The 22,735-nt window shown below is 45.7% G+C and overlaps 1 protein-coding gene across 1 annotated transcript; it reads left to right on the forward strand.

The window, feature by feature from the left end:
* The first annotated feature begins 1,031 nt into the window (after positions 1 to 1,031).
* On the forward strand, positions 1,032 to 22,735 carry MAN2A2 (mannosidase alpha class 2A member 2). The gene is given in 24 exon segments (XM_020965535.2): positions 1,032 to 1,874; positions 2,258 to 2,409; positions 3,180 to 3,437; positions 3,521 to 3,665; positions 4,156 to 4,327; positions 4,908 to 5,035; positions 5,626 to 5,799; positions 6,871 to 7,022; positions 7,024 to 7,058; positions 7,832 to 8,009; positions 8,332 to 8,534; positions 9,066 to 9,248; positions 9,421 to 9,535; positions 9,979 to 10,046; positions 10,204 to 10,369; positions 10,708 to 10,944; positions 11,276 to 11,398; positions 12,154 to 12,268; positions 12,664 to 12,797; positions 13,330 to 13,471; positions 19,358 to 19,491; positions 20,244 to 20,438; positions 20,665 to 20,775; positions 21,722 to 22,735. Coding segments are annotated over 24 exon segments (3,570 nt in total). The 5' UTR covers positions 1,032 to 1,777; the 3' UTR covers positions 21,875 to 22,735.

The raw sequence follows: 22,735 nt of genomic DNA on the forward strand, positions 1-22,735 counted from the left end.
CTTAAATCCTATTGCACTGTGGTTTTCAAAATGCATCTATGCCTTATCTTCAATTTGTTCGGGATGGGCAGAGGCAAGGTAATGGGGGTGAGAGGCAGGTTGGCCATTAGAGAAGTGGAATCTGGGTGCGTGAGGCTCTGGGGAGACCTCACAGTCCTTGGGAAAAGGATGAAAAAGGGGTCCTTGAGGTCACTAAAATGTAAGCTTCCTGAGGGCAGGCAGGGCCTGTTTCATTTTTTTAATCTTTGTATTTTCAATGCCAAGAACGGAGAAGACGTTCAATAAATGTATGTTTAATTGTCTTGCATTCAGTCTGTGGCTGGAGATCGGGGGCCAGGCAGCGGCTGAGAATGTGGAAGAAGTGGCTGTTCAGGGGCACGGCGTGGGGGAGGGACAGAGGCAGAGGAGCAGGGGCCTGGACGCAGGAAGGGGGTGCGGAGGGGAAGGGGGGAGACAGCTCCGCCGGCCACCCGGGGTTGGGGGTGGGGCCGCGGCTGTCCCCGCCCCGCACGCAGCTCGCTGCCCCGGCCGCGGCGGCTCCGGGAGCCTGGGAGAGGCGGAGCGCTGTCCGGCCTAGGCGCCGGGGCGGAGCGCGGCACGGGGGAGTGGGGTGCTGAGGGGCGTGCTGTGCGGTGCCCGCTGTGCGGAGCCCGGAGGCGCCAGGGCCGGCGGGCCCCGCCAGCCCCCCCGCCCTTCCCTGCTCCTTCCTGTCTTCTGCTCCCTGCTCCGGACGCGAGGCCGGCCGGCCGGCGCTGGGAATGTGAGAGGCAGCGAAGCGGGCCGGCCGGGGGCCCAGACAGGCGCCGAGGAGGAGGCCGGAGCCCCAGGACGGTAAGGTGCCTGCGCCCGGAGCCCTACGGGACGAGGACTAGGGAGCCACGGGGGTAAAGAAGTGGAATGGGGGCGCAGCAGCCTTCCCTCGGCTGCAGCAGCTCAGAGTCACTTGGGGGCTGGGGCTGCTGGACCAGCTGTTTGTGGCGTAAGGACGGAGGTGAGGAGGAGGAGGAGGTGCTGGTGGGATGCTCAGATGATTGGCAGGCGGAGTGGTGGAGGTCAGAAACAGAGGCAACCGCTTATGTGAGCGGTTGCTTGGTAGGAGGCATCCTGGGCATTGCTTGTTTTCAGTTGCACTTTGAGAGCCCCACAGCTATAAGAGTATGGACCCACAGGGTCTTGGACAGAGATACTGGGTCTAGGAGAGTGATTGGCCTGCTGGTCCTACCTGGTGGCTTGTAGGATGTGTGTGGGGGCTGATTACTGGTGCCTCAATCAGTCTGTTCCCTCAGCTCTACCCCCCCACCTCCACCAGCTCTGGCCCTGGCCTGGGCCCAGCCTCCTAGGGCTAAAAATAATGCCTAGAGGCACCAAGCCTGGATTATATTAAGTAGGACACAGCTCCTTCTTTCTGTAGCAAGGCAGCCCCAAGTCTTTCCAGGCTTCTGGGTCCAGGCATGATGCTGTAGTGTTCCAGCTTATGTGCAGTATCAGTACCCAGGCCAAGATTTTTGTCCTTACACCCAAAGAATAGAACACCCATAATCCCTAGGAGGGGCCTGGTATGTAAATGGCTTCACTCCAAAATAGAGGTTGTGTTTGGCTCACCATCTCCCCTGAGGAAGCTTTAAACTTTTTAGAGACCAGATTTGCTTCCAGTTTCAGTGATGGTGACCTGGGAGGCCAAAGAAGTCTTTCCTGCCTAGCACTCACTAGAGTCACTCACTAGAATTCTAGAACTGTCAGACTTTATCCTGTGCTTTTAGCATCACAATATAAGGGAATGACAATAGATACACTTTGTGCTGGCAGTATACCAAGCAGCTTGTCCAGTATTTTCAAGGGAGCCACCATGGTATCCAGTCGTGTAAAGAGAACAGGTGAGACCTGGGATTGAATCCGGGCTCTAATACTTAATAGTTGTATGACCTTAAGCTGAGCTTGCGGGAAGGACTTAGCTCCTTCCCTGCTTGCTCCCAACAAAGAGTTCCTTCTTAGGCTTCCCACTAAGAAAGAGGCCACACACTTGTGTCTTAGTTCTTGTCCGTGACGACAGAATCAACTGAGAACTAGGTTCCCAGGCCAAGGAAGGCATCAGTTCCCAACTTGGGAATCGATGCCTTCCTTGGCCCTGGGAGCTACTTTGCTTGGGGCCAGGAAAACAGAACTGACTTGTTGGTCTGATTTCTCATTTATTCATTGTGTCACTTGATGGGAGGAGAAGAGCTATTGGGGCATGTAGATAGTGTTACCCCTCCTACAGGTGCGTGCAGGGGGACCGGTATGAAGTTGAAGAAGCAAGTGACAGTGTGTGGGGCAGCCATCTTCTGCGTGGCCGTCTTCTCCCTCTACCTCATGCTAGACCGAGTACAGCATGATCCCACCCGGCACCAGAATGGAGGCAACTTCCCCCGAGTGAGTCCTGTCTCCTGATGACTAGGATCTTTATTGGCCAGGTTCTCTAGGTTCAAATAATTTTCACAGTTCTGGATGTGTATATAATTGCCAGAGCTAGTGACCCTACCACCCACTGGGCCAGTACTCTCAGGCTGGTTTCCTGTTAGTTATTTCTAAAACCTCCACTGATGTCCTCTTCTGGTGTCCAGAAGCGACCTGGGACCTTGGAGGCCACGCCTGAAGAACACAAACTCTGGCAGGTCCTCACAAGCTGTGGCAGTTGTTCAAAGACCAGTCAAATTAAGTTTGGAGAGCCTCATGCCACGTTGACCAGAGTGATTACTTTTTTGAGGCCACAGTAATTCTCAAAGACCATCTCCTAAGTCCTCATGGGGTTTTGATTTACACAGGTAGAGGGAATATTCATAGCAGGAAAGGTATTGAAGGCGGCATATCTAAGTCCAAGGTCTGTGGGGTAGGTCCCCAAGAGAAGGCCCTAGCCTTTGTGCAGTATCACCCCTACCCATTCTATGCAGTACACCACTATTAGGCCAGAAGATCCCAGAATAAAGAGTTCTGTGAACTGCATGGTTTGTAGGCTTCAAACAAGATTCATCTTGAATTCACCTTCATCTTGAATAGAGTCCATCTTTCCTCCTATCCTTGTGTTTCTATGCCCTTGTTGGAGCAGAAAGGATCATGGCCAAATCCCAGGTGGTTGCCCTGAAGTAATTCTCATTCCTGGCCTAGGATATGGTAACTAATTGCCCATAGTAACTCATTGGCAGAGCCAGATCTCAGTGCTGCAGAACCGAATTGAACAACTAGAACAGCTGCTGGAGGAGAATCATGAGATCATCAGCCACATCAAGGACTCAGTGCTTGAGCTGACAGCCAATGCGGATGGCCCTCCGGCTTTGCTCCCTTACCACACCCCCAATGGCTCATGGGTGGTACCACCTGAGCCCCGGCCTAGCTTCTTTTCCATTTCCCCCCAAGACTGCCAGTTTGCTCTGGGGGGGCAGGGCCAGAAGACAGAGCTCCAGGTGAGCATCAGGGAGGTAGTGCGATGGTTGGGGACCGCAGTGACCACACCTAAAAGATACTTAGCCATTCCCTCACCCAGCAGATGCTCACGGTGTCCGAGGAGCTGCCCTTTGACAATGTGGATGGTGGGGTGTGGAAGCAGGGCTTCGATATCCCCTATGGCCCCCATGACTGGGACTCAGAAGACCTCCAGGTGTTTGTGGTACCCCATTCCCACAATGACCCAGGTAAGGGGGAAGCCCCTGGTGAGGGAAGGAAAAGGGGGATTATTCTTCTTAGCCCTTGATGTATAACTGGGCTTCTGGTAGTACCACTTAGTCCTAGATCCCCCCGGCTCAGTGTTTGGAAGGGCAAGCTTCTTTGTGTTGAGATAGAGAATCTTTTTTATAATAGTAATAGTAATAGTAGCTGACGCTTGGATGAGATTTTACACTTTATAAAGCATTTTACATGCATCATTTTTATTTAATCTTCACAACAACCCTGTGAGTTACAGAGGGCAAGCATTATTATCTCCATTTTAATGAGGAAATTAAATGGTTTGCCCAAGGTTACCCACCTGGTAATTGTCAGAACCAGATAATTGTCAGAACTCAAACCTAGATCTTTTAACTCCAAGTTCATTCTTCTTCCCACCACAGCATAGCTGTCCCAGTCTTTGGGAATAGTCTTCAATGGGGTTCTCTCCCGGAGCATCTCTCTTGTTGTTTTTTCCAGGCTGGATCAAGACTTTTGACAAATACTACACAGAACAGACACAACACATCCTTAACAGCATGGTGCCCAAGCTGCAGGAGGACCCGAGGCGACGCTTCCTCTGGGCTGAGGTCTCCTTCTTTGCAAAGTGGTGGGAGAACATCAATGCTCAGAAGAGGGCAGCAGTACGAAGGCAAGTGTGCATGGGCCTGTTGGTACCGATGGAAGGGACTAGAGTATACAGCTAGAGGAGAGAAGGAAAGCAGATTGGAAAAAGGCCAAGGGAGAGGGGATGCGGAAAGAGGTTTCCCTAAACACCGTGTGCTGCAGAAGACAGGGGGAGAAAGAGTACCAGAGGAAAAGTGAGATGGCAGAGTGGTGGCCAAGGAGACTTTTAGAGAATAGTTGGCCAAGTAGATAAGCATCACCTATGGAAAGAGGAATCATAGTTGGACGAATGTAAAGGAAAATGATGTATTAAAAAGATGGACATCAAGGAACTAGGGAGAAGCAGTGGAAACCATAGGGTTGGAGTTTGAAGGAAACCTTGAGTAGAGAAGAGAAGCCCACTGTTGGGAAATGAGTGACCTTGGTATTACTGCCAAGTGAATTCCCCTTTCCTGCCCCTCATTGTCCATAACTGATGTAAGCTGGCCTGACTAGGCTCTTGTTAGGCCAAGGTGGTCATTCTCTCTGGCTCTGGCTGGCAGTGTTAGCCTAGGGATGGGCACTGGGACCTGGAACTATTCTGAGTGGGAGCCCTTGGCCTGCAGGTTAGTAGGAAATGGGCAACTGGAGATAGCAACTGGAGGCTGGGTGATGCCTGATGAAGCCAACTCCCACTACTTTGCGTTGATCGACCAGCTCATCGAAGGGCACCAGTGGCTGGACAAAAACCTTGGTAAGCCCAGGATGGGCTATTAGCTTTTTTTAAAAATTAAATTCATTATTTTTTCAATTAAAAGTTTATTTTCTTTTCTCCCATTTTCACCCTCTCCCCACCTCCCACCCCCAACACACACATACATTGGAAAAAAAAAGAAAAACAACATTCTTAAACTGAATATGCAGAGTCAAGCAAAACAAAATTCCACATTGCCCATATCCAGAAATACGTGTTTCATTCTACATCTTGAGTCCATCACCTCTCTGTCAGGAGACATGGGTAGTATAAATTATCATCAGTCCTCTGGAAGTAAGTTTTTCCAGAGACTTTTTCACCTTCTGAGCAGGAGGAAATCACGATTGTGCTAGGCATGGGTATTGATGAAAAGGGGTTAAGGGTGAGCAGCGTATCCATGTCAGGAGTGCCTTTCATAGACATCAGTTTCCCTTTAGTTTGGAGTGGTATTCACCTAGACTGTTTTCAGAGGCTTAGGTCTCATTTAGCACTTTGTGAGAATTTTCAGGGTGTTGGGGGGGTGTCCAAATGGAATAGACAAAATTCAGAAAGGTACTCAGCACCTCCGGCTTTCCTCTTTTCCTGCTCAGGTGTGACCCCACGCTCTGGCTGGGCCGTAGACCCTTTTGGACACAGCTCAACCATGCCTTACCTACTCCGACGCTCAAACCTAACCAGCATGTTAATCCAGAGAGTGCATTATGCTGTCAAGAAGCACTTTGCTGCTACCCACAGTTTGGAGTTCATGTGGAGACAGACATGGGGTAAGGGCTGATGTGGAGTTGAGTCCTGAGAAAGGGGCATCTGTGGCAAAAAAAAAAAAAGAGGCTGTGTTCAGAGAGAAAAAGGCAACAAAGGGGTAAGTTCCTTTCTCAGCTGTCCCTGGGATCAGACCATCTGCAGCATGGAGAGCAAGTTTTCTTTTTCTTTTCTTTTCTTTTTTTAGCTAGGCAATGAGGTTAAGTGACTTGCCCAGGGTCACACAGCTAGTAAGTGTTATGTATCTGAGCTGGATTTGAACTCGGGTCCTACTGAATCCAGGGCCAGTGCTCTATCCACTGCACCACCTAGCTGCCTGGAGAGCAAGTTTTCTTTTGCATAAAAGCTTATTATGTTGGCTTTTCCTCAGCCCTCCTTCCTGGCCTCCAGATACTCCTGCTTCCATCCTTGATTTCCTGAGAATTTAAATAATAATAATAGTGTATACGTAAAGTATTTGTATAATACCTTAAGATTTATGCTTTACATATGTTATTTCATTTGATCCTCACAACATTGTGAGGTAGGTGCTATTTATGCTCCCCATTTGACAGATAAGGAAATGGAGGCTAAGAGAAATTAATGGGCTTGCCCAAGGTAACACAGCTAGGTAGTGTCTATGGCAGAATTCACACATAGGTCTTCCTGATTCCAAGTCCAGTGTTGTATCCACTAGGCCACCAGCTATCTCATGACCTTCTTTCCAAAAGATAAAAGATGTGCCTTGGCAGGCATATCTGTCCCACTTTGGAAAGTAAATTGACAGGTGATGAATTAAAGCATTGTCTTATTAAGGACTGCAGGTGATTCTTTGCCTGAGGTAGTCTCCTGCAACTGAGGAAATAATCACTCACCTGTCTCCATTTCTCTGTTGCCTTAACTGACTGTCCTCACTCCTAGTTCACATTCTTGTTACTTCTTATTGATTCCTCATCTTGGGAGGCTTCTTGCTTTCTTCTAGGTCTTACTTTGCCCATGGGCAACCTTATGAATGCCTATTCCTTGCTCCTCATAAGCACAGTGTTTGTCATTTAATTAAATGCCTAGTTAACACTTGTTGGTTATGCCTTCTGCAGACCCAGATGCCAGCACGGACATCTTTTGCCACATGATGCCCTTCTACAGCTATGATGTGCCACACACCTGTGGCCCTGACCCCAAGATCTGCTGCCAGTTTGATTTCAAGCGTTTGCCTGGTGGGCGAATCAACTGTCCCTGGAAGGTGCCACCCCCGAGCCATCACAGAGACTAATGTGGCCGAGAGGTACCTGTCTGCAGCTCAGGGCCTACCTTATGTAGTATAGCTGCTTATACCCTCAGAGATCTGTTGTTACAAAGCCTAGCTGAGGCTCTCTGGAACAGCTGTAGCAGACCTCTCCAAGAGTCTTTTCTGCCAGCAGTCCTTAAGAGTCCTTAAGAAGCTGGCTAACTCTGAGGCAAAACATTTCCAGAGCTGGTACACTTCCTTATAAATCATAAATTTCTAGTTATCCCAAACCTCTCATAGGGAACCTGGATCATTGGGTCCTCAGTGTTCAACAGAACTAGGGGTTTTATTTATTTTAGGATTGGAGTCTTAGAATGGGTTTCTTTGGAAGTGGAAGTGGAAAGCTTTGAGACCAGAGTCATTTTTAATGGAACCACACCTTTTGAGTAAACTTATTGGGACCCAAATGGTTTTTGCCTGATCTAGAACAGCCACTAGAATAAGTGTTCTTAACCTGGATTTTGATAACTATTTCAATCTAATTGATTTCATTTGTAAACTTATGTGTTTTATTTTATGCATTTAAAAGAATTATTCTGAGAAGGAGTACCTAGACTTCACCAGGTTACAAAGGGATCCATGACACACAGAAAGTTAAGAATTTCTGCTTCAGAATGTAGCAGATTGAACAGTCAGCTTTTTATTTTAGGATTCCTAGAACACAACCATCAGTGATTCCATAATTCCTCCAGTTGTCACCTCCCATGTTGCCTTGCCTTTCCTCTCATGCTACAGGCCTGTGATACAGTATTATCTTCACCTCCCCCCAGGGCAGCCTTGCTTCTGGACCAATACCGAAAGAAATCCAAGCTGTTTCGAAGCAATGTATTACTGGTACCACTTGGTGATGACTTCCGTTATGATAAACCCCAAGAATGGGATGCCCAGTTCTTCAATTACCAGCGGCTCTTTGACTTCCTCAATAGCCAGACTGACCTCCGTGTGCAGGTGTGATGGCTGCAACTAAGAGCTGAGGGTTAGGGTTGACTTGGAGAATGCAAGTTGGGATTAGTGTATGGGGTAGTTAGCACTGCTGCAGCCCTGTTAGGGACAGCACACCTTACTACTGACTCAAAAAGAAGACATTACATGTGGTAGGTTTCCCAGTTTATATCAGAATACCCAAATATTCCCCTGGGAACAGCTGGGATAGGTAGAGTTGGTCTATCTAAAATGGAAACTATCTGTAGCCATCTGTAGGCAGCTAGAGTTCCTATGGAGCTATGCTACCTACGATGCTAATGGGAGCTGGGATTATATGTCCTCACAGGCCCAGTTTGGCACTCTATCTGATTATTTTGATGCCCTGTACAAGAAGACAGGGGTGGAGCCTGGTGCCCAGCCTCCAGGTTTTCCTGTGTTGAGTGGGGATTTCTTCTCTTACGCTGACCGAGAGGATCACTACTGGACAGGCTATTATACCTCCAGGCCTTTCTACAAGAGTCTGGACCGGGTCCTAGAGGCCCATCTGCGGTGAGAGACCAGGCTTATAAATGAAGGAATGATTGGGGCCTGGGATTCAAAGAAAGGGATAGGACTGAGGGCCAGGTGGACCGTTGGAAAGTAGAAGGGAATAGAAAGGAGGTTAAGAAAGGGTGGGATAACTGTGGGATAGGATCACAGAATTTCTGAGTTGGAACGGATCTCAGTGGCCATTTAAATAGTAAGATCCATAAAAATATGGAAATTCAAGTGGCAGCTAGGTGGCGCAGTGAATAGAGCTCTGGCCTTGGAGTCAGGAGGACCTGAGTTCAAATGCAGCTTCAGACACATAACACTTAATAGCTGTATGACCTTGGGCAAGTCACTTAACCCTGATTGCCTCACCAAAAAAAAGAAAAAAGAATATGGGAATTCAATTCATAAGGATATAGAAATTCAGTGAGTTTAGGTTTGGAGCTAAAGAAGGGAGGAAGGTCCAGGTTAACTGAGAAGGGAGAAGAAACTAGGAAATTGTGTGGGTGGTATCAAGGAAAGGGATAGTAACCTCTCTCTCTGGGGCAGGGGCGCAGAGATCCTGTACAGTCTGGCACTTGCTCACACCCGGCATTCTGGCGTGACCAGTCAGTACCCACTATCAGACTACACCCTGCTGACTGATGCCCGTCGCACCCTAGGTCTCTTCCAGCATCATGATGCCATCACTGGTACTGCCAAGGAGGCAGTGGTGGTGGACTACGGGATCCGGTGGGACCCTAGTACTTTCCCTTTGGGGGCAAACAGTACTAGATAGATGGGTTTGGTGGGAAGTAGGCAGAGTGAGGGAAAAAGTGGGAAGCTTGAGAACAAGACATTTCCCCAAACTGATTTCTTTTCCTTCTCTCCTTCCTTCTTTGCCTCTCCTACCTTTGCCTTATAGACTTCTGCGTTCTCTTGTGAGCCTGAAACAGGTCATCATCAATGCCGCGCACTACCTGGTGTTGGGGGACAAAGGAACCTACCATTTTGATCCCAATACACCTTTCCTCAGCATGGTGAGAGATGCCACTGGGCTACTATTCCCTATTTTTGCCTTTGGGAATTCTGTCCTAAGAGTGGTATGGGAGAGCTGCCCTGCCCTCATCATACTTGCTCTGAGTTTTGAGCCCTGTGTGTAGAGCAGGTGTCCTGAGTCCATCTGCCTTTGCCTGAATGAACAGCTGCAAAGCCTGGTAGGAAATTAGATGTAGGGTAGATACAGGCATCTGATCTGATCTTGGCCTTTTCTGTCTCCATAGTTATTTTCTCTTCATTATTATCTTTAGTCATTTAACCAGTATGCATTTATCACCTGCCTACTATGTGTCAGGTACTATGATAGTTACTGGAGTTGCAAAGACAAAAATGAAAGTCCTTGCCCTCAAGAAACTTACATTCTGTTGGGAGAGACCTGTATACATATATCTATCTGTGAAATAAATACATAACTTTATTCCAGGATGACACACGCTTAACCCAGGATGCCCTGCCTGAGCAGACTGTGATTCGAATGGATTCCTCACCTCGGTGAGCAGTTAGACTAGGCTTCTCTCAGAATTCTTTTTACTCTTAACACCCCAATCCCATTGTGTCCAGCCCCTTCCCATCTTCAAAGACCAATTCTGTGTTTAATTCTCTTTGGGAAGCCCCTTCTCTGGTCTAGCTTTACCCATTTGCCTGGCAGGTTTGTGGTACTGTTCAACCCCCTGGATCAGGAGAGGCTCAGTGTTGTCTCTTTGCTTATTAACTCTCCCCGGATCCGGGTCCTCTCTGAGGAGGGCCAGCCCTTGGCCGTGCAGCTCAGTGCCCACTGGAGCTCTGCCACTGACATTGTGCCTGATGTCTATCAGGTAGGTGCCAAGGGGAGGGACCCAAAGTGGCTCTGGGGGATCGAGAGTGTAAGCTTCAGGTTGGGATGGAATAAATGTCAGCTTGAAGTCTGAATCTTATGATTCACTGATGAACACCTGCCTCTTCCTGGAGTTCCCAACCTCTCCCTATTCTAGTACCTCATTGTGTTCATCAACATGAGTCTTCCTGTCTTTACTCATCCTTTTTTTCTGTTGCATTGCTCGGTCCCATTTTGGGGGATAGGCTATGGGCTGAGACCTTAGCAGCTGAACTCAACCTGAACTTGGGAGAGGTGAGGAGGCTGCTCTGGTCTTATTTTTTACCTTGCATTGAGCAGGTGTCTGTGCCAGCCCGCTTACCCGCCCTGGGTCTCAGCATCCTGCAGTTGCATCCAGGCCTAGATGGGCGCCGCACCCTGCCCTCCTCTGTGCGTATCTACCTGCATGGCCGCCAGCTGTCTGTCAGCAAGCATGAGATCTTCCCCATGCGTGTCGATGAGACTGGGACCAGTGACTTTGCCCTCAGCAATCGCTACATGCAAGTCTGGTTCTCAGGCCAAACTGGGCTCCTCAAGGTAAAGGAGAGGGCTAGGAGAAGAGGTGAAGGGAGGGAAAGGAGAGCTGGGGAGAATAGGACCAGGATTAGTAGAGTTAAGTGGGGAGGTCCCTTAGGGTAAGTCAGAGATGTCACCAGGCTCCAAAGGTAACCAGGGTTGGGGATGGAGGGGTCCCCTGACTGATAGAGAAAGAGAGAGATTTGGGCCTCAGAAACAGATAGAATGACCACAGTATGCTAGGGAGTACCTGGAATGCATTTCCTTTAAGATGATTGTCAGTCTTTTCCCTGGGTGGGCTGGTCTGATATTCTGGGATGGGGCCAGGGGTCAGGGCTATGTTTGTTGGCAGAGCGTCAGAAGGGTGAATGAAGCACAGGAGCATCGATTAAGTACCGAGTTCCTCATCTACGGCACCCGAACCTCCAAAGACAAGAGTGGCGCCTACCTTTTCCTGCCTGACGGTGAGGCCAAGGTACGGGCGCTCTTAGAACTGTGCCAGTGAGATACTGAGCGTGAGCATGTCGCTCCTTGCTCAAACCAAACCTCTGGTAAAATCCATGCTTACCACCGCGCCATCAGTTGGACCGTGGGCAGTCTGATTAAGAGATATACATGGAGAGGTGCAACACAAGTGGTGGTCACAGGGCCTGAGTTAGGTGGCTCAGTAAATAAGAGTACTGGACTTGGAATCAGGAAGACCTGAATTCAAATCCTGCCTCAGAGAATTACTAGCTGTGTGATCCTGGACAAGTCATTTTATCCTTTCTCAGCCTCAGTTTCCTCATCTGTAAAATGGGGGTAAAAGTAGTACCTCACTCACAGGATTGCTGTGAGGACCAAATGAGGTAACGCCTGTAACTCATTTAACCCTTCTCTTCCTGTTTCCTCCTGTGTAAAATGGGAGAAGAGTCCTGTTGATCACAGCTAGAGACAGTGTGGTCTGGTGGAAAGAGCGCTGGATTTTGAATCGTAAGACCCAAGTTCAGTCTCTCCTGCCCCTTACTTTACAAGTCTCTTAGCTATTTCTGGAGCTTATTTCCTTATCTGTAATAGAAGGATAATAATGCGTGTCTCACAGAGGTCTTGTCGGGACACGATTAGATACCAGGTGTCGTGTACTGTATAAATGTAAGTTGTTGTTATTGTTATTAACCAGGTTAAGGGGTCCATTCCTCTTAGTTTATTCACTGTGCTGTGATGCTCAGCACCTGCCTGCTCTGTTCCTAGACCTATGTCCCCAAGGAGCCCCCTGTTCTTCGGGTCACCGAAGGCCCCTTCTTCTCAGAGGTCGTTGCCTATTACCAGCACATGCAGCAAGTGGTTCGACTCTACAACTTGCCAGGTGAGTCCCAAGGGAGAAATGTATGCCCCGGGATCAGAAGTAGTCCTTAGGGAGAGTGGTATGGCCAATGGAGAAACGCTGCTCCCAGGCCTGTGCTCCTACCTTTAACGTTGCCATATCAACCAGGACATGCCTTCTAAAATTTTTCTAAATTTTATTCTGAGAGTGTTACAATGATTCTTTTTTTTGGGTGGGGGGAATCACTATTTCTATACCTCCCTCCCCCTTTAATGAAGAGAAAGGCAGGGGGAAGGTAACAAAGCCAAAAACACTGAAGCAAAATGAATCCATACAGTGGCCATGCAAGTCGTCGCTTTCATGGTTGAAAGGTCATTCCCTTCCTCTTCCAACACTATCTCATCTCCCTATCTGTTTGCCTCACTCACCTCCCCCAGGGGTGGAGGGTCTCTCCTTAGATGTGTCCTCCCTTGTGGACATCCGAGATCATGTAAACAAGGAGCTGGCACTTCGTATCCAGACAGATATTGAAAGTGAAGGCACCTTCTTCACAGACCTCAATGGCTTCCAGGTATGACACCTTGGGATAAGACTTTGGGAGTCCTTCTAGACAGGGCTCTCTCCATCTCTTCTACTCCTGTTGAAGGCACTAGTTGTCAGTCCTAGTTTAAGGAGGAGGGGGGGCAAGCAAAGAGTTCTTGACCTGGGGTCAGTGAGCTTTTATTCAATCTTTTATTTTTTAAAAATGTTGAGTTCCAAATTCTCTCCACTAGCCCCTCCTCCACCCACTGAGAAGGCTATGACATGATGTTATACATGTGAAGTAATTTAAAACGTATTTCTGTATTAGCCAGCCAATGAGCTTTAAAAAAAAACAAAACAAAACTGATCGACTATTTCACTATGATGGTTTCCTTTATAATTCTGCATATTTTACTGTATGCATTATTCTTGGAAAGAGTTCATAGGCTTCATCAGACTGCCAAAGGGAATCATGACACAAGAAAGGGCATGGGGGATAAAGGGCAGAGGCGAGGCAGAGTCTGAGTTCCAGGAAGATACCCAGCTGCCTCTCATGGGCCATGTGTTACCATCCTCTCCAGATACAGCCCCGTCGGTATCTGAAGAAGCTTCCGCTGCAGGCCAACTTCTACCCCATGCCAGCCATGGCCTACATCCAGGATAGCCAGAGCCGCCTCACCCTGCACACCGCTCAAGCCCTAGGAGTCTCCAGCCTCAGCAGCGGTGAGTGGGCATGCCATGCTGCAGTTGTAGTGGAAGGATCATTCAACCACACCAGCTCCAGCTAGTTTATGACTTAGCACAGTACTAATGGGACATAGCCCTTCATTGGCTTCTAACCATGTCTCCAGCCTGGCGTGACTTTTTTACATAGAGGGTTGGTACAAAGAAGGAAGAAAAGAGTGTGGTATTTGTATAATTGTATCACCACCCATCTAGCTGTATTGGCAGTAAGCAGATCCATGAAGGGTGTGGGGAAGGAGGCCAACATGCATGCTTTTTTACCTGGAGAGATGTGGTAAAAAAACAAAAAACCCCCCCGCAAGTCTGCATTCTAGTCTTAGCTCTGCTACGATCTAGCTGCTTGATCTTGGGAAAATCACTCAACCTCTCTGGGGTCTCATAAAAAATTAACCGGTTGCCCTGGATACCTTTAGTAGGTCCAGTTCTAAAATTTTGTGATCTATGACCTAAGTAAGGGGTTGGATCCATTCAGGGTGCAGATAGGACATAACCGTTACAAGCCTCAGTAATAAGGAACTGTCAGGGGCAGCAGCTGATTATCATGAGGCATGTTGCTGACTGGCAGGCCCCTCATTGGCTTTCTGTACCTTTATGATTTCGAAGAGCCAGGTATCCCAAGCCCAGTGACCAGCTGCCTTCACAAAGTTCACATCACTCTGCTTTGTGTAGCTACTTGACAGCTTGTTACTGTAACAAAAGAGTGGACGTAATTTATAATGGGCGTGATCCATTTCTCTGCTCCCTCTGGGATGTGAGTGTAAATATTAATTAGTTATTTAAATCTGTGTACAGGGTAATCCACTTTTTAAAACTTCTTTTTAAAAAAAGAAAAAACAAAAACAAAACTTCTTTTCTGTTTCAGTGATATCATAGGAGAAAAAAAAAAGGATGAGGGTCAAATCCACAGAAGATAGAACAAGCATGTGTGCACTGAGACTGAAGTAGAAAAAATCAAAAGAATAGAAGGCTTAAGTTACTAAATTAAGTTAGAAGACAGCTATGAACTCTTACGAAAGAGCTGAGAAAATAGGGAGACACAGATTGCAAGCATATGTCTATCTTGAAGACTTAGGTTAGCTTTGCAAGGGCCATTATCTTCCAGGCCTTATAGTTACTTTAAAAGACTTTTTTATTGATATCTTTGTTTCTACATCATCTAGATTTCCCTGTATCACTCCCTTTTTCCTATTTCAAAATGTTTTTAAACAAAGAATTAACCAAAAAATAGGATAAAGGAAAAAAATTCAGTTCAAAACTGTACAACACAGAAAAAATCTGATGTTATATGCAATGTTTTAACATGACCTCTGCAAAGGAGATGGGGTTGGGGGGAGAGATGTCTTCTCTCACCTCTTCTTGGGGGCTGAGTTTTTCTTTATAATTTTGCAACATGCAGCTTAATTTTCCATTTACATTATTATAGTCAGTGTGCATATTTTCCCCCGGCTGTGCTTGCTTCACTTTGCAACTGTTTCTATGTCTTTCCATATTTCTCTGTATTCATCCTGTTCCTTACAGCACTGTAATATTCTAGTACTTTCATGTACCACAGTGTTTAGCCTTTCTCCAATCAATGGGCATCTATTTCTAGTTCCTTGCTACCATAAAATATTTTGGTGTATATGGGGAATTTCTTATTAATGACCTCCTGGGGGCATCTGCCTGATAGTTTAACCTCTGAGTCAAAGGGCATGCACATTTTAGTCACTTAATTTACATAATATTGACTTGCTTTCCAAAATGTTTGTACTGATTGTCCCACAGCTCCACCAGTAATATTGTAGTCATTTTCATTAACAATGCAGTTATGTAATGAAAGAATACTGACTACGAGATAATAGAACAAGATTCTAATCCCATTGTACTCAGTGTCCCAATCTGAAACTGGAAGGAGGGAGAGAACACCAGTTGGAGATAAGGAAAGGCTTTCCAGAAGAAGACAGAGCCCAAGCTGAGCCTTCAAGGAAGCCAGGGGTTCTAAGAGGCAGAGATAAGAAAGTGCATTTTAGGCATGAGGAACAGACAGTCTGTGCCAAAGAGATAGCAGGTTGGTTCTGAAGAACAGCCTCAGTCCAACACTCCCATCCAACTTGGCAGGTCCTTTTTTCTTTTTTTTTATAAACATGAAACACATACTTTATTAATTTTTCTATAGAACATCCCTGTTGAAAATACATTTAAAACATATTCTTTTATACTTAGATGTAATGCTATACAGTATGAAATAATGGTAATGGAATAAGCAAAAGTGATTTATTTCATATCTGCATTCATAAACAAAAGACTGCAGAAATAGTCTGAAGAAACAAGGAAATAAATTCAAATTTTCTAGTAGAGTACTATTTATTTGGACAATGACATAATGACCTTGGTCCTTCTTGGAAGAAGTATACTGCTTACTATGTTGATGTGAATTAACTCTTTTCAATCACTATTGTCCCATATTCAGTAGATTTCTAAGCCATTCTCCAGTGCTGATCACCTGGTACAGGTATAGTGTTAGTCAATCCGCTTTAAACAGCTACAGTGGAGGTTTAACAAGAAATATGGAAATTAACATTAACATTATTTTCCTAGAAATTTTTCTAATTTGTAATATACTTGCAAATTTCTTTTTAATTTTTTTTTAAAAATTTGATATTCTGTCCCTCCTAGTATCTTAAGTTGCCAAATGAGATTATGGGCAATGCAGAGTCAGAGCTTATGAGCCACCTAGCACCTACTGAAAAGAAATCTTACATGTGGCCAAAGAAATTCTTTGCTAAGATCAAAAAGCTATTAGGTTCTTATGTCTAAAGAGCACAATGAAAATTTATTAAATTTAATTTATATATAATAATATATTAATATAATTAATATTCCTATATAATCAATATAATACAATATACATAATACATATTTTATATAATATATAGATATATAATATATAATAATCATATATAATAAACATATACAAATATAAATTTAATTAAAATAAATTTAATCAAGAAATTTGGAAAATGTAGCTAGTGGTCTGAAAAGCTAAGAAGGATGGATATTTGATAGCTGAGATAGCTGATAGGTGAGATAGACTGACATGTGACCATCACAAGCAGGGGAGGCAAAAGCAACACCTTGAGGACAATATGAAGTCAAACTTCGAACAACTTGATAAAAGCAAGGAATGATGGCCAAAAACACTTCATTAGATTACATGGAGCAAGCTAATAACAAAGGGAATAACTTTGAGCAGAACCATAAGGGAGAAGATGCAGTCACTGGCAGTTGAGTTTGGTCACATATAAACCATAATCCTCTCTGTTTATCATTAGGCTATCTTACAGACCTGTCTCATAGATGGGTGTACCAGGTGATGAAACTTCAAAAACCCCCTAATGGAAAAGAAATTATAGTTGCAAAGCCATCTAAGGTCCCTATATGCAACTCAGTGACATAATTATTGTTGGTATCTTGGACTTTTCAATTACACGTGCAAAGATGGATAGCAACATTGCCAGTAGCACCATTTTTGAGACCGAAGACAATCCATGGCATTTCCTAAATGGTACCCTTGTGCCTGAGTTCACATACCTCCAAAAAGTAAACACTTTGCTCCCAAGGAAATTAGCTATTTATCTAAAGTATAATCCTAATTTTTTTTTTTTTGCTTTTTGGTGAGGCAATTGGGGTTAAGTGACTTGCCCAGGGTCACACAGCTAGTAAGTGTCATGTATCTGAGACTGGATTTGAACTCACATCCTCCTGACTCCAAGGCCAGAGCTCTATCCACTGCGCCACCTAGCTGCCCCTAATCCTAATTTTTCAAAGTAGTATGAAATGGGTCTGGGAAGGTAGGTGGAAGCCAGGTTGTATAAGGGCTTTAAATACCAGGTTGAAGAGTTTGCATTTTACCCTTGATGCCACCTAAGTTTTCTGAATAGGTGAGTGACAAAATCATGGAAAGGACCTCAGGGGCCATGTAGTCCAGCCTCTTAAATTTGCAGATGAAGAAACTGAGACCCAGGAAGTTTAAGTGACTTGTTCAAAGTCACATAGGTAGTAAGCATCAAAGGTAGCATTTGAACACTAGTCCTTAGACTCTAGTACCAGCACTCTTTCCACTGTAATAATGATAGCGGACGTTTACATAGTGCTTCTTATGTGCCAGGTATGTGCTAAGCACTTTATAGTTATCACTTCATTTGTTCCTCATAACAACCCTGGAAGTTATCTCTTATCATTTCCATTTTATAGAGGAGGAAACTGATGCAAACAGGTTAAGGGAGTTGTCCAGGGTCACACAACTAGTTAGTATCTGAGGTTGGATTTTGACTTGGTCTTCCTGACTTCAGGCCCAGTAGTCTATCCACTGAACCATCTAGTGGCTCCTGGGCCACACCTGTATTTTAGGAGTATGAATTCGATAGCCATGTGGAGGATGGGTTAGAGAGGGCAGAGACTGGCAGGAAGACTGAATAGGAGGATATTGTAATAGTCCAGGTAAGAGGTAATGAGGGGCCTGACCTAGATTGGTGGCCATGTGAGGAGACAGAAGTGGGAATGAATGGAGGGGATGTTGTAGAGGTTGGATCATTGAGACCTGGCAGTGCATTTATTGTGGGGAGGTATGCAAGAGGAGAGAATCAAGGATGTTTTACAGGCTGTGAAGAGAGGTTACTGGAAGAATAGTAGCACAGAAATCAGGAATTCTTCAAGGATGGGAAGGATTTAGGGAAAATAGCTGTTTTGAACCCAGGTGCAAGTTCTCCTAGCTGTATGACCCTGGGCAATTTTCCAAATTCCTGAACAGTTATCACTCTGCACTGACAGCAGGAATTTGCTCATCAGACTCTCCCTATGAAGTGATCACAGATTAGAAACAAAAATGAAATGTTTTGAACATAAGTCTAAGATGCCATTTGGACATCCTTGGTAAAGATGTTCAGGACTGAAATTCAGGAGAGATTGAAGGCTGGAAAAATATTTAGGGTTCAGCTGCATAGAGATGATAATAGAATGCTTGGGTGCAAAAGGGAGCATTGAGAGAGGAGAGAGAAGGCTGAGGACTGAGACTTCAGGGTTACCACAGTTAAAAAAAAAAAAAGGCAGGAAATACATGATCTATCAGATCTAGGAGAAGGGGCGTGGTCAACAGCACCAAAAGCAGAAAAGAGGATTGAGTATCACAAGGACTGAGTAAAGGTCATTGGATTTAGTAGTTAAGAAATCTTCAGTGGTATTCTTTTAGAGACCAGACAGTTCTGCTCTTCAGCCAATTAAAGGATCTGCTGTGTTATTCATACTTCAGAGAAGGCAGTTTACTTGCAAGGAGCAGGAATCTCCAAGTATCTACTCAGCTCTGACTCTTCCATGACCACTAGACAAACTATCAAGAAAGTAGCTTGTAACTTTTTAAATGCAAAAGTTTTTCCACTTCACCTGTTTTCAAAAATAGGGTTTCTTTTCTAATTAGGATACCTGGGACAAAATTTCCAATAGCCTTTCATTACTACAATAAGTATTCATTAAAGTACCTTTAAGACATGTCTGTCATCTTTACTAACTCATGGTACAGTGGAAAGAACACTAGACTTGGTGGGAGTCAGGAGTCTTGGCTCTGCCATTGAGTAGCTGTGTGACCAGGGACAGGTGACAGCTTCTCTAGACTTCAGGTTCCTCATCTGCAAGATGAAGGGCGTTAGGCTCTGTGGCCTGGAAGGTCCCTTCCAGCAGTAGAGCTGTGATCCTATGACATCTTCCTATCCTGAGGCTTTCAGCCTTAGGGAGAGCTTTGATATTTTTTCCTACCATTATGTTTGGGGTTTAGTTTCTGTCAGGGCAGGTGGGTAGATATGCCCTGGGGACTCATCGTTTTAATTTCTTCAGGCCAGTTGGAAGTTATCCTAGATAGACGCTTGATGCAGGATGACAACCGGGGCCTCGGCCAAGGCCTAAAGGATAACAAGAGAACCTGTAACCGGTTTCGCCTCTTGTTGGAACGACGTACCACTGCCAATAAGGTACCATTCCTGGGGCCCGTCTGAAACCATGAAAGTGCTCCAAATTGGTTTCCCAATCCCCAGCCTGGGGATGAGGGAATGAAGTTAGTATGTTTGAGTGGACTAAGGAGTGGGACCTGTTTCCGGGGTTGTGTGGTGGGGGCATGTCGATTTCTCATTCATCCCACTGCTGTCTGACTCTTCATTCTGCTAACCATCACCTTGCTGTCTTATATACTCCTTCTGATTTTCCATCTTTCTTCATTCCATAACTTACTTTGCCATCAGCCACTTAGCTTCTTTTCCAAACTGGCCTCTGCATTTAGGCATTTGGTCTTTCCCAGCAGCAGGAGCAGCAACCAAGAGGTAAAGTCCAGAAAAAGTAGTTTTTGTCTAGTACTAGCCAGTGGTAATTGTATCTGGAGCCCTGTCAAGTTCAGATCCTGTAGCAGAGTCCCTTGTGTCTGTGTGTAGGGGAGATAATTAGTACTAGAAGAGAGAAGATGCCTAGAGAGTAGTACCTTTTTTGTCTGGGGATGGTAGTCACTAGATGGGCTTGGGAGGAAAAATATCAGATATTAGTCAATTAGCATTTATTAAACATTGACTGTGTACTATGAATTGTGATAAAACCAGGATAGAATGTTTTGCAGTTATACCTGGATCAGGAGGAAAGGCAAGGTTATCTTAATAGAATGTAGCTGTATTTCTTCTCCCACCTACCATCACGTCAGTTGCCCTGCCTCACCCAGGTCTTGGTACTAACATTGCAGGTGCAAGATGGTCGCCCAACCAGCTTCCCATCTCTTCTTAGCCACCTGACTTCCATGCACCTAAACACACCAGTGATGGCCCTACCTGTGGCCAGGGAGCAGCCTGGAGGCCCTACCTTACGCTCATTTCAGCCGTTGGCCTCCTCACTTCCCTGTGACATTCACCTGCTCAACCTGAGAACCCTCCAAGCTGAGGTGAGCTCCCTTGTCCCACTTTTCAGCCTCTGATTTGCACTTTTTAAACCAGCCTTCTGTATTCTCACTCACTGCAACTATTTCCTGACCCATTCCTATCTTAGAAGTGACCTCCTATGTAGAGAGAAGTTCTTCGAGTTCCAAGACTGCATATTAGATCCCTTGTGTGCAGTGGTCCAAACACCCTGGCAGTATCCATACTCTAAACATCCCCTCCATTTCACAGGATGACAAATTACCCTCATCTGAGACTGCACTCATTCTACACCGAAAGGGTTTTGACTGTGGCCTGGAGGCCAAGAACTTGGGCTTCAACTGTACCACAAGTCAAGGCAAGGTGAGCATGAGACAGTATCAAACAGATATATGACACATGAGTCTATGTCAGCTGTTTGGCCTGGCAGACAGCTCATTTTGAGAAATGCCAAGAGGGAACCCAGGGATGGCTTAGGGAATAGCAAGGCAGGGGACAATTGGATAGGGATGAGGTAGGATGATGGAGTATGAAATGGAGGCCCATGTTCCAAGACTCCTTTGAAAGACAGGGGATGGGGCAGCTAGATGGCACAGTGGATAGAGCACCAGCCCTGGAGTCAGGAGGACCTGAGTTCAAATCTAGCCTCAGACCAAATACATCACACTTACTAGCTGTGTAACCCTGGGCAAGTCACTTAACCTCAACTGGCCTAAAAAAAAATAAGTCCAAAGACGGGATGAACAATATTTCATTGTTCTTGGAAGTCCTTCCACCCTAACCTCCCAAATGTACTAAAATAGGAATCTTTCATAGGCCAGATAAATCAAACATAGACATGCTGTCCACAGCTATTTTTATATAAAATCCTTGACAGACTTAATAACATTTAAAAAAAAAAACCTTGTGGCTGGTTGGGTAGATGAGGGGCAGGATATATTCAGAGATGAAGGTGATGTAAAAAAAAAGCTATACATAAAAACAAGTTTTAAAAGACCCCTAAGTGAAAGAATGGTTTATATTTGAGAATGTTTATATGCTAAGATTTACATCATGAGTATCTAGAACTAATCAGAACAGCTATAGCCAGAAGGAATCTTAGAAATCATCATGTCTCCAAGCACTTCATTTTACAGATGGAGAAACTAAGGCCCAGAGGTTAAGTGTTGAGGTTAAGCCCTAGCTCACAAAAGTAGTAAGTGGCAGAGCCAGGATTTAACCCCACGTTCTCTGGCTCCAACAATGTTCTATCTGGTATATGATGCTGTCTGTCACTTGGGTGCTTGGCTTATAGCGACTCTTCCTACAGGTGGCCCTGGGGAGCTTTTTCCAAGGGTTAGATGTGGGCTTCCTGCAGCCCACTTCATTGACATTACTCTACGCGCTGGGCTCGCCCTCTAACAGCATGGATGTCCACTTGGAGCCCATGGAGATTTCCACCTTTCGCCTCCGCCTGGGCTAGTGCTCTTCGTGGCCAGGAGAGGACATACATCCATACAGACCACCTTTCAGAATAAGGCTGGGATGGACAGCTACACCGAGTGCCCCAACTTACTCCACCTTCCCCAACTATAATAGACTGAGCTCTGCCTCGCTGTTCTCTATTTATTGTTGCTACAGTGTTTGGGGGGCTGCCCAGAAGCCCAGGATTAGACAGATGGGGCAAAATGCAGGTAGGCTCAGAAGTGAGAGGCTGGCCCTAAATGCCAGAGCAGACGGTGCTGGGCAGTGCCTTGAGGTGCATGAGTGGCTGCCCACTTGGACATGAGGTTCTTGCCACCGGTTCCTCTCCTGTCTCCCTACTGTTAGCTGTATGGGAGACCAAGAGCAGAAGTGTAGAGAAGAACTGAGTGAGGCAGCAGGGAGTGAGAGGTAATCTCTGCTCCTGTCTTGCTGCCCTGATTCAGGGGAGTAGTTGAGGCGGGTATGCAAGGAAAAGGGAATCATGATCCCTCCATCGGTCAGAGCTGGCTCTGAAATGAAGTACAGTGATTGTGTGGAGACCAGACACTTTGGTGTGATAACCAGGTCTAGATAAATCTAAGATGAGGATGTGTAAAAAGGAATCTGAGAACAGTTTTAACTTGGAAGAAAAGAAGGACTAATGGGGGTAAAGGGAAGATTTCTCTCTCTTTGGTATGGGAATCCCTAGGTGACCCGTTAGTTGCTAGGCCCAGCTACAGTAGATGCTGCCCTGGCCAAGGGGATCTGCATCAAGCAGGTGATTTTGTAGCAGTCGGTAAGAACCCTTTGTATGGAACTAAGACTGTGACTTTGCCAGAGTTCACAGGACACTTCAGGTAACAAAATTCATTTCAAACTA

The sequence above is a fragment of the Phascolarctos cinereus genome, unplaced genomic scaffold (genome assembly GCF_003287225.1).
Source record: "Phascolarctos cinereus isolate Bilbo 61053 unplaced genomic scaffold, phaCin_HiC Scaffold_3;HRSCAF=262, whole genome shotgun sequence".
Classification (NCBI taxonomy): Eukaryota; Metazoa; Chordata; class Mammalia; order Diprotodontia; family Phascolarctidae; genus Phascolarctos; species Phascolarctos cinereus.